The sequence below is a fragment of the Terrapene carolina genome, unplaced genomic scaffold (genome assembly GCF_002925995.2).
Source record: "Terrapene carolina triunguis isolate 2854851 unplaced genomic scaffold, T_m_triunguis-2.0 Scaffold67, whole genome shotgun sequence".
Taxonomy (NCBI): domain Eukaryota; kingdom Metazoa; phylum Chordata; order Testudines; family Emydidae; genus Terrapene; species Terrapene triunguis.
In genome coordinates this window covers 32,523,371-32,538,691 of record NW_020664418.1, presented here as the reverse complement: position 1 = coordinate 32,538,691, position 15,321 = coordinate 32,523,371, and the positions used below count along the sequence as shown (strand labels likewise).

The following is a 15,321-nucleotide window of genomic DNA, read 5'->3' as shown; positions in this document are numbered from 1 at the left end:
GAGGAGGTGGAAGTGGAACTGAAGGCCCTTGTGGGGAGTTATCTAAGGGTTAGAGCTGGCCGAATAATGGATTTTTCAGTTTGCTGGAAATTCTGAAAAATCAAAACAAAGATTTGTTTTTGGGTAGAAAAAAACTACACAAATTCACAAATAGCTCGGGGTCAACCAAAACTGCATTTTTAGGGGAATAAATTATTTGTGGAAAATAATTAGTCCAGCTCTAGTAAGGGCATCCTTGCTTGGTTTTAAAGTAAGTGATGCCTTTTGGCACAATCAACTGCACCTACCCCTTGCCAAATTCAATTCCATTATCCTGTGGTAAGTGAGCTTCACTAAAAATAAGGAAATTCTGTGTCCTCCATTCAATATGAACATGTTATAGGATGTTACAGAGATATATCTTTGCTTCTTGAAAGAAGAAAGGCTCATATATAGGATAAAAGGTCTGGTAACTATGGGCATTGCCTTCCATTGAAGGGAAAATCTGATTATTTGACGAGCCATTTTTTAAGCAGTGTGAAATGATTTCCCCTGTTTTTTCATCAGTTTCTAGGCCCGAAAAAGCTATAATCTTTTGTCTCGTGTAATTAATAAAGTCATTAGAATATTAAGCTCACATACACACCTTGAAGCAAGGAGAAGCTTTGAAATGTCACTGTAGTTGATTGCCTTGATAACTGTCTGGCATGGTTCCTATTTTGTGCCTTCAGTACTGAAGACCTATGTTATTTCTGTTTGCTTACCGCAAAGGTTCTAATCTGTGGATCAGAGCCCCAGAGAGAGTCATTGAAGAGTTCTGTACAGTTGCTGGCAAAGTGGTGTCAGGTTCTGGATTGGTGCTCTGCACACTCTCCCTCTTAGCGAGAGCACCACCGTGCAGCTTACTCAATACAAGCGCATTAAGCCGAAGGGGGAGCAGAGAGAACCCTTTGGCTGTTTGTCTGTGAAAGAGAACTGCATGTAGTTGCTCTGCTTCCTCTTCAAAGTTGGAGGTGGGGAAGGGGAGAAGAGTGGAGCTCTTCCCCTCCCAGGAAGGAGGTAGAAAGTGAGAGTGTATAGAATTCCACTTCTGCCAGAATTAATTGAAAGCCTCCCAAGACTTGAAAAACAAAACATTTGGGGTTGTGGGGCCACGGGAGAAGAGTTGTCTGAATTTGATAGTGAGAACGACTGTCCTAGGACTTTCATTTTTCCTTCATGGACAGATGTCCATGCAGAAAATATCTAGCATGTGGCTATGGTATTTATAGCTTGATGAGAAATAGACTTAAAACCTCCACCCTGAAATTGAAAATCCATACCCTTTAGGAAAATTTGGCTCAGAGCCCAAACTTTATGGCTTGGGCTTCTCTTGGGTGTCACTGAAGCAAAATTGTGAGAGGAAAAATGGGAAAAGAAGCTGGCTAAAATGTACATTGATGGAATAATCAAGTAATATCTCAGAATCTGTTGCTGTGGAAGGGAGAAAATGGAAGAATCCTGAAGACTACAGATACAACTCAGGTGCTGCTGTAACACATCCATATGCTGTTGACAACAGACATACCGGTACTTTCTAGATTAAATCACTAGAACTCCAGTTCGTCTTTTCCAAAAAACAGAGAGGACTCTATCATTTGTGTATTAATAGGTCCCTGACCCTCTGTGTGTGCCAGCTACTGCGTACAAAGTACATTTTCCTGTGCACAGTGGCAGAATTCTAGAAAGTTTCCCTGAAAACCATGTTAGAGCCTCTGAGAAAATCTGTGGCATGAATTGGCAAGCATGCCTATGCAAGTCACTTCACCTTTCTGTGCCATGGGGATATTACTTTGCAACTGAAGTTGTAAGAATTGGTTAATGCATGTAAAGCTCTATCTGTGCTAAGTATTATTAAGATGTTACTAAGCCCCACGGGGAAGGACACAGATGTACTTCGGGAAACCCCACTGGAAATGCAGAGCATTTCAGGCCCTTTATCAAAGTGCATGCAGATTCCACTGAAATAACAGAAATTTGCTTGAACAAATTAAAATTTGTATTTGGATAATTTCAATAAATAAAATGTTATAACACACTCACACGAATATCTGTGTGCTCTTACCTGCTTCAATATGTCTGTATCAGGACTTCCGAAGTTTATATGATTTAATGCTGATTTAAGCAGTGGAATTATACTGTTTATGGAAGGTGTCAATGCATGGTGCAGTTACACATTCTTTTTCTTAGCAGATGAGCAAATGATCCATACTTGGGAAGACCCTCTGTAGTGTTAATTTTGTTATGCAAATTTATGGTACAGGCAGTACCTGTGGAGTTCTTTGAGCAGCAGGAGAGTTTGGCTTTTGCCAAGGGTTTCTGATCATAATCAATTCTTGAGGCAGAGTTGTTCTCTGAGACTCAAGCAATGATGTTGGGTTGAAAGTGCTGAAAAAGGGGATTGCCCTGAATGTTGTTTTACCACTTCAGACTAGTGTATGTGTATTAATAAAATCACACTTAAAATATGCCCTGCAATTTGCACCATTTGGGGAGGCAAATGTGTCCCTCCCAACTCCCCAAGATTTTTGTACTTGCTCAAAATTTTATATGGCACCAGGGAGCCATGGCTTGACCATTCTTAAGCAGTGGACCTGTGCTAATCAATATGACCACTGCTGGAGCAGCCCAGAGTGTCCTTTTAGCTGCAACATCATAGAAATTTGACCCGGCCACCCCACAAAACAGAGGAAATTTTCATGAGTGGGATTTGTGACCTGGCCCATGGGATCAAAATACCACTCTGATTTGGCTAGGTGCCCTTCTGTCCAGATGGAGGGATAGTCGGGCCAAATGGTGGTGTGACTTGGCACATGGGGAGTGTGTTCTAATACAGCTGAATGCAGAGGACTCAGCTCCTGGAACCACTGGCACATTCACTGTATGGATAAGGGAAAAGGGAGACTCTATGTCTAACGGAGACCGTGGGTCCCTGCGGAAGGAAGAATGGGATGAGAAGGGACCAGGATGTGGTCTCTGCAAGGGAAGGACTGGAATTTGACCCCCGCCCCCAAAGTATCTGAATTGGTGTCACTTATTTCCAGACTCTATATGTGTTGACTGATGAGCCCTCCATGGGGAAGCCAACCTGTAAGGCTCCAGCCAATGCTACCATTCAGAAAAGGGACAACATGGATGTCCCAATCAGCTAGTGATATCAGTGAATGGGGAAATGTTACAATACAAGCATGTGATATGCAGCATTATTCATACACCTGTCTCCCACAGAGATTTATTAAGAAATCAAGCAATAATCAATTTAATAGTCAACCACAAGCTGCACTCAAACAGCTAATCTTAAAATCAGTTTCAGAACTCTTATCACATGGCATCTATATGATGCCAGCACATTTCAGCCTAAGATGGTCATGGGCTCTTGCTGTGATGCAATTGCATGTTGCAGTGATGTCATGTCTTGTTGCCATGTCAGGGTGCCATCACGTTGCTATGCCACTGCCATGTTTTGTGGTGAGGCATCACATGTTGCTTTCATATCTGTACGTGGTAGACCCCCTGGTGTGTGCACGTCCCACATCCCCTTACTGTTAGGGTCCCTCCCAGCTGTAGGCCTGGGATGCACAGTGGGGACAAAAAGGGGATAAAGGACTGGCCAGTAGCTGAGGTCCACTAGAACCCTACTGCCCCTACCAGCTATTGGCTAAGATCCCCAGCCAATCAGCGAGCGGCAGCCCTTCCCGCGGCCTCCGGCGCCTGCTTTCAAACTGCAAACACTGGGGGTTGCGGCGCAACTGAACATGAATGAGGAGGGACAAGTAAGTCCCGCCCCCAGAGCAGGGCACTCTAGGGCGGAGAACTGCGGCCTGGTTGCTGACTGGAGGATTCGGCTATCACTCAAAGAGGGTTAGGCTGTGTCACGCGGAAGGCTATCGGTGGGATTTGATGGAAGGCGAGTAACTGCAGCGTCCTGCGGCCCCTGGTGAGTATCGGTGCGGGCTCCGCTCCGCTCCTCTGCTGGGGATCTACCGGGAGTGGGAGCCCCCCTGAGCGCGGGCCCTGCCCTCATCGCGGGGCTCAGAAGCCCCGTTCCCAGCCCGCCCGCGGGGCTCGGTACGGTCCCTAGTTGGTGGCCACAGCGAGCGGGGCCTCGCCCCTTCTGGGGGTCGCCTCCTGCCGCCTTTCTCAGCGCTGGCGCTCCCATGGGAACACGGAGAGGGATGCGCGACCGGGCAGCAAACTCCGGCCACGGGCTTGTCTGCTGTAGCCTTCGGGTCCCACCGTTCTGCTGCCGTGGGGGCGGGGCCGCCTGGCACCCCCCTCTTCTCCCCCCCCCCCCCCCCCCAGTGCATCCGGCTGCGCTGGGGGTGGCACTGATCCTGCGAGTGACTCCCCCTCGCCCTGAGCCTGCCGGGCCCCGCTGAAGTCACAAGAGGGTGGAGAGGGCGAGCGCCCACCGCCACTCGCAGGATCCCCGGCCGCTGGAATCTAAAGATTCTTAAACCCTACTCATGTGTAGGACCGATGGCTAATGAAATACAGTAGTGACCTTGCAGGCAGTGTAGAGTGCCACTGACGGCTGCAGTGGATGTTTTCTCATTGCTGTGTAGTGAGAGCTGCTCTGGCAGAAGCAAAAGGAATTCCCTCTACTTTAGTTGATTTAAAAAACTCAATTGTTCTTCAAATCAACTTCTGGGTACGATATCTTGAGTCTTTAAAAAAGAAGAAACTTGAAATCTGGCTCTGTTGTCACAGTGGTTTATGAGCAGCTTTCTAGCAAGTTAGAACAACATCAAATTCCTCTGAACTTTGATAGTGTGCACAGGACTTCAAAAAATACATGTATTTATGGTGAGTAGATGTTAGCAACTTATGCAGGATTTGAGCTTGAAATGACCATCACAAACTTCACTACCTTTAGTTCCATGTGCAAGGTGCGCTTATTTGATCTTTTCTCTTCTAATATTAAAAAAAAAGCATGTATGTATTAACATAAATAAAACATTTCTACCAAAACACCATTCTGCACACAATTCTCCATCTGTGGAGAGGGGAGAGAAGAATTGAACCACACATGACAGATGTTAGTCCTGTCATTTATTGTTAGAAGCTGCCCAGATGCTGTGATGTGGAAGGTATTAGAACCTAAATGTAATAAAATAGGTTTTTAGAGAAAAATATTGTTACAAAGATCACTTTCCTGAAATCAAGCTAAACTAATGCATTGCTGTCTTCCTAATTCTGCAGACTGGTTCAGTGCCTTATTTACTACTTTATTGCTTTTGTCAAGCTGCAGACTGACCAGATCTGAAGAAGAACTGTGTGTAGCTCAAAAGCTTGTCTCTTTCACCAACAGAAGTTGGTTCAATAAAAGATACTGTATTACCTCACCCACTTTTTTTGGTCAATGTTACTACTACCAGCAGGGTTCTGAATAGCTGCATTGAAAACTGACAAGAATTGGGTCAATTTCACTGCTGCTGCTTGGGAAAATTATCAGTAGCTGCAGATGCAGGTGCAAGAGCTATTTAGTAGAGGTGATTTAAAAACAGAGGCTGAAGGGAGGAGTAGATGAGGACTGCTGCAACCAGTAAGCTCAAGTAACCTTATGCATATTTTGAAGGAGATTTTGGGATGGATGCTAGGAAATACTCAGAATAAGTATAAGTAGGCAAACACCCGTAAAGTAATTATGTACAAAACGTTATATTGTTGATTCCAATGGGATGTCATCTGCTTTCCTTAATTTGGGAATGACACGTTTACTAAACCTATTTTTTGGGGGTGGGAATAGCAACATGTACTACATCTATATCAAAAAAAGCAGAGGGAGGCTAGGTATAAAAGTGCTGTAAAAGCTGCTGTAGTAGTTCTGGTATTGCCACTTACAGTTGATTAGAAAAGATTTAAATCCTAAACAGCTAATTAAGGATGGTCAGAAGTCTTTAATTGACAGGACTTTTTTTGCTTCTATTATGGTTTGTATCAGGGCTCTGGTAGTGGCATACTTCCAGTATTTTTTACGTCAGTTACATGAACTATAAAACAAACGAAACCGCGCCCCCTCCCCACCCCCGGACTAATAGAAGGTAGTATTTATCCACTTATATTGAGTGAATACATACTAACTCCCCAGAGGCCAAATATTTTGACATACTTCTTATGAACATAAATTATTTTAAGTAACCTGTTCATTTTAATGTTCATGTAATGATTAAAGGTTAAACACTTTGACAGCTAAACATTATTTATTTAAATGTTTTAATTGCTAAAACACAGAATTCTTAGAAATTAAAAAGTCTTGCTAACACATTGAGACGCTACAGTGGAAGATCAAGGTAATCCACTGATAGTTGCAGTGTTTGTTTTGAAGTAAACATTCTGTTGCATGTCCACTTGATTTTTGTTGTTGCTCATATGTAACTTTTTCTTCCTCCTGTGATAGGTTTTAAACAAGTTGGACAACAAAAACTTTACCTTATTAGAAAACAATGTCACTCGACTTTGACAGTGGAGCTCTGCAAACTCAACATGAAGAAGAAGAAGATGAATATGACCAGGAGGACTATGCAAGAGAGCAAGAGGTGAAAGCAAAGAAATGACATAAATCTGAAGGCTTGTTTAACTCTTTCCTTTTCATTTCTTTTATCTATAGTTATAATTATTTTGAAGGATTATAAATTTGAATTTTTTAATTCCCAAGGCTCTCATGAGAGCACAGCATGCAATACTACAGTACATTGTTTTTAAAAGAATTACACCAAATGTCAAGAAGAGATGAGATCCTACTTTTTGCGAGAACTGCACACCTTCAATACATGATGAGACAAAATTAAAGGCCTCCATCACCTGGGAACTGTGGTTATTTCTCAGCAACCTCTCCCCTGGTTAGGATTACTTACTTAGGAGGCTAAAGTTTTGGTAGGAGTGGGGGAATATTTTCTACTCTAGTCACCAGCTTGATGGTGTGACAAAAAATATGTTTTAATATTTTAATTTTGGAGTTGAGGCGCTCCCTTGTCTGGCCATGCTGGATGCTTTCAGGGTGGCTAAAAACCAATATCATCAGATTATTTAAATTTAAATACAGGGTTATATTTTAAAAAACAATTTAAAAAATAAATTTGAAATTGACAATCTAAGGTGTAAACTTATTATCTATTAAAATGATTTACATTAAATATAAAAAATATTAAGACGCAAATCTTTGATGCCAGGTTTAAAAAAAAAAAAAAAAAAGTCAGATCTTGAACTGGTGGAAGGTTAGGACTCAGATTCCACAGAGAGGAGTACAGTATAAATGTCTAGATATCTCATTGCCCAAGTACACACAGCACAAACAAATAGCAACATAGCTTGCACAGAGTGTCTAGAGAATCAGGAAATATTCTCTGATCTCTGCAGGTTTCTTGCTGTGTCACCCACTCCCTTTTGGGGTCCATTATCTAAAGACATGATGGGCTCTTGTGATACCTTCTGCGGTATTACAAGCACTCTTGTGTGTGGACACTAATATCGTTTTATAGTAAATGCCAAAGTTCTCTAGCACAGACTGCCCTTTACAGTTGCTACATTTCTGTAATAATACTACTTAATTGATGTCTGGTGCTTTGATCATTGCAACACTTTTCAGAAGAATTAGGAGTGTTAATTTCAGTATCCGAGCCAAACGTAAATGTAGGGAACTTACATTTTACTGTCTTAGTTATAAGTTACTTTCTATTTCTTTCTGGAAGTATCACCAGCTACTTTTTAAAATAAGGTTTAATGTTGTCAGGGGAGATAAGGTTATGGTGACATCACAATCTGCTTGAGTTTACTTTTGCGTCTCTTATGATCTCACTAGAAACAGCTGATGGGTTTTTAGTTCCTTTTATTTTATTTTATTTTTGGGGGGCTCTTGTTCTAGCTGAAGGCATGTTTCTTGACTTCCCAAGGTCAGTTGTTTTAGGAGAATTGTGAACTGTGCCATTTAAAGATTGGTGTGTGTGTATTTGGGTTATGAGAAGAGAATTTATGGCAGGAGTTGTTATAGTTGTGAAGCAGTTGAACTATTCTCAAAGTTCATCTTTATCCTTTTTAATGAAAAGGGACAGCGTCTGAGAGCGTTGGTCACACTTGTTTTGCAGTGTGGGGGAACTTCTTGCACCTGCAGACATTGAGGCAGTATTTGTCCCATGGTGAAGTGTTCTATCCTTTATGTAAATGTTGATAAAGAATAGACTTGGAAACAATTAATGACCTCTTGATACCCAACAGTTATTTTGCTTCTCTTTGTAGCAGTAGCTTCTGTGCCACTCTCCTTGGATAAGGATAGTGATAGTTCTTCTAGCGAGAGATGCTGTGTTCTTGAACTGAGAAAAGACATTCTGAGATCAACAAAGCAATTAATGTTCCATATACTTCAGTGAGGGGTGATCTCTTAAAAAAAAGGTCTCTGTTGTGATGTAAGCTCTCTTGATGTATACTGTTGCTAAGGTGTATTATCTGAAAGAACTCCTTGTGTGTCATTCTTTTTGTGTCAGCTTATGTTTGCTTCCACTGAATCTTAATTTTTATTACTACTTGCTGCTTCTGCCTCAGAACTGCAGAGATCTATGAGGCAAGAGGGTGCTTTGGTGCCAGAGGATTGAAGGCAGAGGTCAGAGTATTTGTAGTGTCTCACTACAAGTTTTATTACTTGGCCACTTTGTTGAGTGGAGCTTTCTTTAATGATCTTGAATTTCACTGTACCCATGAGCTTTTGGAAGTTGACTATGATGGTTACTGCTTCTTTCCTGGAACTGGGGACAGTTATGATCTTTACCTGTGTGATATGGTGATCTGTCTAGGACTGGAAGCACCTATTGGATTGGAACTGTTTATAAGGTCAGATTTGTGGTGTGAATGGCTGTGTGTAAGCTGGAAATCGCCTGTGAGAGAGAGCTGGTTTGGGGCCATCATATTAGAGGTGTTAGCAGTGAGATGTTGCAGATCTCCTTGATTGAGTCTTGTGAACTTTAGTACCATGTTAGACAGCATCTCAGTCAGCTCTTTGAAGAAACCTCTTCTGGTTAAAGACTTAGATGTTCGCAGGATACCCATGTTGGTCTTATCTCCAGAACTGCAGATGTAACTAGGCACATTTGAAAGACTTTGATTAGACTCTTGTATCTGAGGCCAGTTTGGAATAGAATGGCTACTTATTCGATTTTAGTACGCTAGAATCTGTGATTTACTCATTTAGCCTGAGGAAATGAGGGGAGCTACCACTGGGCCCATAGTGTTAGGCAACCAGATTCTGGTAAATCATGTCTGGTTAGGGTGCTCACAGGTGATGAGATCATAAATGTGATGTGGTCTTGCATTGGTTAAGAGGAACTTAAGTTCTGGAGTTGACCTTATCTATGTGCATATACATGTGCAGTTGCTCTGGATTGGCTGTAGTATCTAATGAGACTGTGTGCTTGCACTTCTTGTGGATGTTTCTTCTAGATAAAACTTGCATTGGGAAGGAGCAGGATTGGGTTGAAGGTGATATTTGGGGAGGGGGGGTTGTTGTTTTTTGGTTGTGGTAATCTATCAATACTGTTGTTACTTAGGGTGTGGCAGGTGTGTGGGATTCTCCAGGATACTGCATTGGTGTTGTGATGTGGGAAGGGGCAGAGTTGGCAAAGCCTTCTTCATGAATAGTATACAGAAGAGCTGATGATAGATGACCTTTTCCTTGTATTGAAGCTATTTAGGGCTGTTTTCTCCTTGTGTTTGGTGTTTACCTGAGAGCTTTCTGCTGCTGTAGATATTGGCAGGGAAGGGTGATTGTGGTGATGTAGCCTCTGATCTAGACTGTTGAAATGTCTTTGTTGGTGTGAGGTCACACTAACCCAAAAGTTTCTTCCAGCACTTGCTGGTGAGCAGCTCCTTTACTGGAGTTGGGAGAAGAGGCTGTTGGAGCAATGGGACCCAGTCTTTTATAGGCCTGAAGAGATAAGCACAGTTTATTGGTTCCTTTCTGTTTTAACTCTAGATGCTCCAGAATTCTTTCCTTCATCTCCCACTAGGTGTTAGGTATTTCTTACGATGCTTTGACATCTGTTTAATCTAGCTATTTAATGCCATAGCATTTGTTTTATAAGCCCAGTTCTCTTTCCTTGTGCATTAGAGAACATGTCAACAAGAAAACTTGTAAATACCAGACCAAAGTAATTGCCCATGTCATTATTTCTCAGACGTAGTTATAAGTGAGGGTCTTCCCATCCCCCTGGATGGCTTTGCTTATTCTAGGTTTGGGCAAACAGGACTTTTTAAAGGTAATTAGCATTATTTTCTGTGACTTTATTGCATGTGGAATGTGATTTTCTTCTACTTTAGGTGTTAACTGAATATGGTGGTCCTTTCCCTCTTTATCAAAAAAAGTGGGGTGTGGGGGGCAAGGAGACACAAAGACATGGCACTTCTCATAACTAGGCATAAATCATGTCCTGACACCTGTTTTTAACAAGTTTTGTGAAGTAAGCTTAAAAAACCAATACTTCTAGCAAAAAATGTACCTCCCTGCCCTGCTAAGATTATTTACTGCCCTGAGTATCTTGTTAAGTCACGTGCTCTGTCTAGCACGTGGTAGGTAAAATGGAAAAAGGCAGCTGCTTTCTTTTTCTTGGGGATATGCCCGTCAGTGCAGCAAGCAAGGGGTAGACTCTCAAAACTTTGGGCAGTCATTTTTGTCATGAAGAGTCCCAGTCTGTATTAGAACCAGGCTCACAGGGAGACAAACAACCTTTCTATTTTTACCTGCTTTTTTTTTTTTTTTAATCTATAAAGTCCTCTTTATCTTTGAGTGATTTTTGTCTTGAGACAGGTCAGTTATTAACATCAAATTACTGCTCTTGCTGCTCCCACTGCCATGCTATACTACCTCAGCCTACTTGGAGTCCCATGACTTTCTAATTTATAAGAGTTACCAGAGATCCTCATTGTACTAACTCTTGATGGGGGCTCAGCTTTCTGCTGCAGGCTATCAGTATACTAGATCATACGCTCACTGCACTTCAATTCCTTCTGCTGGACTTAAGTCCCGGCCCCAAGGTGAGGCCAGTAAAATTGCTGAGGTAGTAGTACTTCCCGGTTGTAGTTAAGGAAAAGGAAAGTCTTGCTACTTTGAATTCTGCTGCTTTCCATTTCTGATCTCCTGCTGGAAACAATAAAGCTAGAGAAATATCTGAAGTCCAGCAAGGTTTTGAAGAGAAGTAAAAGTTTGTCCTTTCAATATGAATACAGCAGAAGCCATCTCTTGTCTCTTCCTTTTCTTTGGTATTTTGCTAGAGGCTTCAGAGTTATTACTTATAATTTTACATTGTATTGTCTTAGGTTGAAAGACTAAAAGGTGTTTGATTCATATAACTAGTCCATAGCATTGTTGAATGTCTGGAAACAAAGGTTTAAGTGATGAGGTGGTGGTATTTAGAAAGATATTTTCCCTCACTTCCAGCCTTCCTCTTTATATGTGTCAAGTCTTAGGAAGCAGCTGAGTATGTTAATGGTTTCTTAAAACAGAGATTTAGCAATTTGGGAGAGTTTGATCTGAAAGGTTTTTTTTGGGGGGGGGGGTTACACTAATTTTCTTTTCTCATGGTAATAACTGCTACTCTGAGATAGTTTCATTTTTTTTGGACTTCATGTATAGCAGCTGATGTTTCTGCTCTAATTAACAAGTATGTGTAGACTACTAGTTTAGAGAAGAACAAAGTTTGGGTGCAGGCACTAGATACAATAACTGATTATATGTTATGTAGCTTTCTAGTATCCTTTTGAGAAAAAGAAAATGTACTGCCCAGATCTACCAATTGAGGGTCAATATATGGCTATATACAGAAACCTTTCTGAAGGTTTGGAAGAACAGGTACATTCTATACAGGATTCCTTATTCCAGGTAAGTACAGAAGATTATTTTATTTTTTAGAATTAATTTATGTGGGCAAAGGGAATGACTAAATATGGGAAAGTCAGGGTAGACTGCTTTGGGAAAGATAACATGACAGTGAATATTTAAAATGTGTTTTGGTGCCTTTCTCCTAAAAACTTTGAGGTGATTTAGCTTGTTGAAGCTTAGCTAAATAACATGCCAAGGGAGATCTCATGATTTTTCTAAAGAGATTTTTAGAGGAGTGCCGTCTTTTTATACTTGATTATTTCAATCATTGCATTGACTGCAGCAGTATAAACAGCTCCTTCTTCAGGGGAGAGTTGAGAGGCTTAGTTAATGTTTGTACAGCACTTTGGAAGTGTAAAACACAATATAAGTACTATTCTAAATTTTTAGCTGACAGTAATTCTTGGTTTGACTGGTATGTATTTACATATAGAATAAATTATAATGTCCCCATGCCCTAATCTAAACAGTCAACTTTCTTAATTAAATAGCCTTGACTTGTGAATAAACAGCATGTATGGCATACTCTGACTGCTACACCTACCAGCTGTAGTCTGGGGAGCAATAACTGCCTTTGACAAGCAACTGCAACTCTTGGGCCCACATAGGCGATACTCTTCTAAACTAAATGCACAGGAATGACCCTTTTTGACTCTCATAAGAGATGTCTTGCCCAGAAATAAGGACAAATCTCTTTCCTAAAGTTCACCTTATGCGCCAGTATGTACAATTTATACACAAGGTATTTTTTCAGATATGTTGTATACCTAGCCCGCCACTGTTCTATCAGCAGTCTTCATCTGATGGAGTGGATAGTATACTTGACCTTCAAGATTAGTTATTGCCAGTAAAATCACTGGCCAATATTTTGAAGGACATTTTTGTTGCTGTACTAGTTTCCTCCCTGGGAGACTTGTTGATGTATTCAGCTATCTAGCTGATGGTTTCTCACCATCAGTCAGCTCACCTTGAAATCTGTCTTGTGAAATAGAAGCTTTGAGGCTGAGTGTACTCTGGTAAACTGCGTATTAGGTGGGGAAAGTGACACGTTTACATGTTACAATTTTGATTTCATTGTATATTCTCAATATACAGTAACTGAGAACATTAATCATCGCCACTTCTATTCTCCTTCTGGGCTGCCACTAGGGCAAGGGCAACACAACTTTCTCTTTCCTGGATTTGAGCTTGTTGGATTTTCTCAGTTAGTGCCTGATTGCCCTGCCCCCTGTTCTGCTTGAACATCTTTGATTACTGCAGCACTCTGATCTGCTGTATATACTAGCATTGGGTGGAACACTCTGTAATCAGCACTCCACTCTGTATGCTTCATAGCTGCAAGTGAAGGACTGCTAAATCCTCCCTCTATTATCCGCTAACTAATCCTGCTGAGGTAAGCACCCAAGGAGTGCACCTTAGCATGGGGGGAGAGGTTCCAGCAAGTTAGCCCTCCAGAAAGAGGCTCTGTTCTGTGACGCTTGATCCAATGACTCTTCAGCACAAGTCACTTCCTGCAAGTACCTGCCAGAGAAATCACTCGGGTAGTAACTCCACCAACAAATAAGCATCCTTAACCTAACTGTGTCCCTGAGTTGCCATGGTAGCCCTGTTGTAACTGAGTGGCATCTTCTCAATGGAGGGAAAATTGGGTTTCACGTGAATTTGGTATTTCCTCAGTCTCTAACATATGTATGACTTTTTTAGTTGAAGCATATGTTTTCAAAAGAGCATGAGTAAATTGTACTCTATTAATGTGTGTATTATTTGTCTGATTTCAGTTGCAACAACTATTAACAGACCTTCCCCATGACATGCTGGATGATAGTGGAGACCAGCTCTCTAATTACTCTGATTGTAGCATACATGAGGATGCAGAGCAGTAAGAAAGTTAATTTTTCTTGGTAGTCATTTTGCATGCTTTAAAAAAGTGTGGTGAAGCTGAAGCTCCATCTATGGGCAGATGGTGTACAAACAACTTTCTTAACTTTTTTTTTTACGAATAATGGGAATATACCACAACTTTAATGAGGCCTTAGGTTCCACAATAAATGGAGTAGATGCTAAATAGTTTAATCTAGTTCTCTTTCTGAGAACATGGACATAACTACCCCCCCCCCCCCAGTATGGTTACTAATGTTTCATGATATATTTTCTTTCTCTCTATATAGAGCACATGAACCCTGGGAGCATGAGGCGAGGTGGAATGATCATCTGCTGATAACTAATCCCCAAAGTGTAAGTCCTTGACAAAATTGTGACCCAATAATAGGGTCTTCTCATTTAGAATAGCTTGTTTTTGATCTAGTAATTTATAGTGTACAGTATTTTATATGATCCTTTACAAACCAAATAGTAATGCACGTTGCCTATCCTGACAAGCTTGTAATCGAAGAGGAAAAAATATGAGATAACAGTTCAGGTAAGGAAGAATATCAAATCTCTAATCTGTTCATAGGGCTATGAACAGGGACAGAATTTGTATCCTGAACAGTTCCTGTATGACCAAGGAAATAATCATGGTGAAACACATGCCAGTAATTGGACTGACCAGCTCAATGTGGACAAGGAAAGATGCATTTACGAAATTAAAGAGGACTACTCTGATAGACAGAGTGAAGAGGATCCTGATGATGTGTATCTCGGCAGAGATGTGTATAAAGCACCAAGTCATTGCCAACAGAACAATGTATATCATCTCCCAGAAAATTTTAGACCATACACAAATGGCCATACACAGGAATTAAATAACCAACAAAACAAAACAGTAAAGTTTCCAGATGCTCCAAAGGAACATCTGAAGGTATTTAAAATATTGATGTATTTCTTTATCTTGTTTGTAAGTATTTTAATGATTTAAGTGTTGATGCTAGAGTATTATTTTAGCTGCTTTCAGTTTAGAAGATCTAGATTTAGTGCGAAGTATTACGTTTAGAGAAAAAAAATCAAATGCGCAGATACAAAATGGGGAATAACTGGGGAATACTGCTGAAAAGAATCTGGGAGTTATAGTGGATCACAAATTGAAGATGAGCCAATAACGTGATGCAGTTGTGAAAAAGGCTAATATTCTGGGGTATTAACAGAAGAGTTGTATCTAAAACATGGGAGGTAATTGTTCTGCTCTACTCTGCACTGGTGATGCCTCTGCTGGAGTACTGTGTCCAATTCTGGCTAGCATACTTTGGAAAAGGTGTGGATAAATTGGAGAGAGTCCAGAGGAGAGCAACAAAAATGGTAAAAGGATTAGAAAACCTGACCTATGAAGAAAGGTTAAAAAAACTGGGCATGTTTAGTCTTGAGAAAAGAAGATTGAGGGGGGGGCGTGAGGTATACAGTATAGTTGTAGCCGTGTCAGTCCCAGGATATTAGAGAGACAAGGTAGGTGAGGTAATATCTTTTATTGGACCAGCTTCTGTTGGTGAGAGAGAGGTCTTCAAATA

The 15,321-nt window shown here is 41.0% G+C and overlaps 1 protein-coding gene across 1 annotated transcript in view; it reads left to right on the top strand.

Moving 5' to 3' along the window:
• The first annotated feature begins 3,895 nt into the window (after positions 1 to 3,895).
• CEP152 (centrosomal protein 152) overlaps positions 3,896 to 15,321 on the top strand; it is a 46,968-nt gene continuing 35,542 nt past the window's right edge. The window contains exons 1-5 of the mRNA XM_026648304.1: positions 3,896 to 3,955; positions 6,419 to 6,557; positions 13,660 to 13,760; positions 14,050 to 14,116; positions 14,337 to 14,681. Coding sequence (XP_026504089.1) covers positions 6,465 to 6,557; positions 13,660 to 13,760; positions 14,050 to 14,116; positions 14,337 to 14,681 — 606 coding nt within the window. The 5' untranslated portion in view covers positions 3,896 to 3,955; positions 6,419 to 6,464. The remainder of the gene's footprint in view (positions 3,956 to 6,418; positions 6,558 to 13,659; positions 13,761 to 14,049; positions 14,117 to 14,336; positions 14,682 to 15,321) is intronic.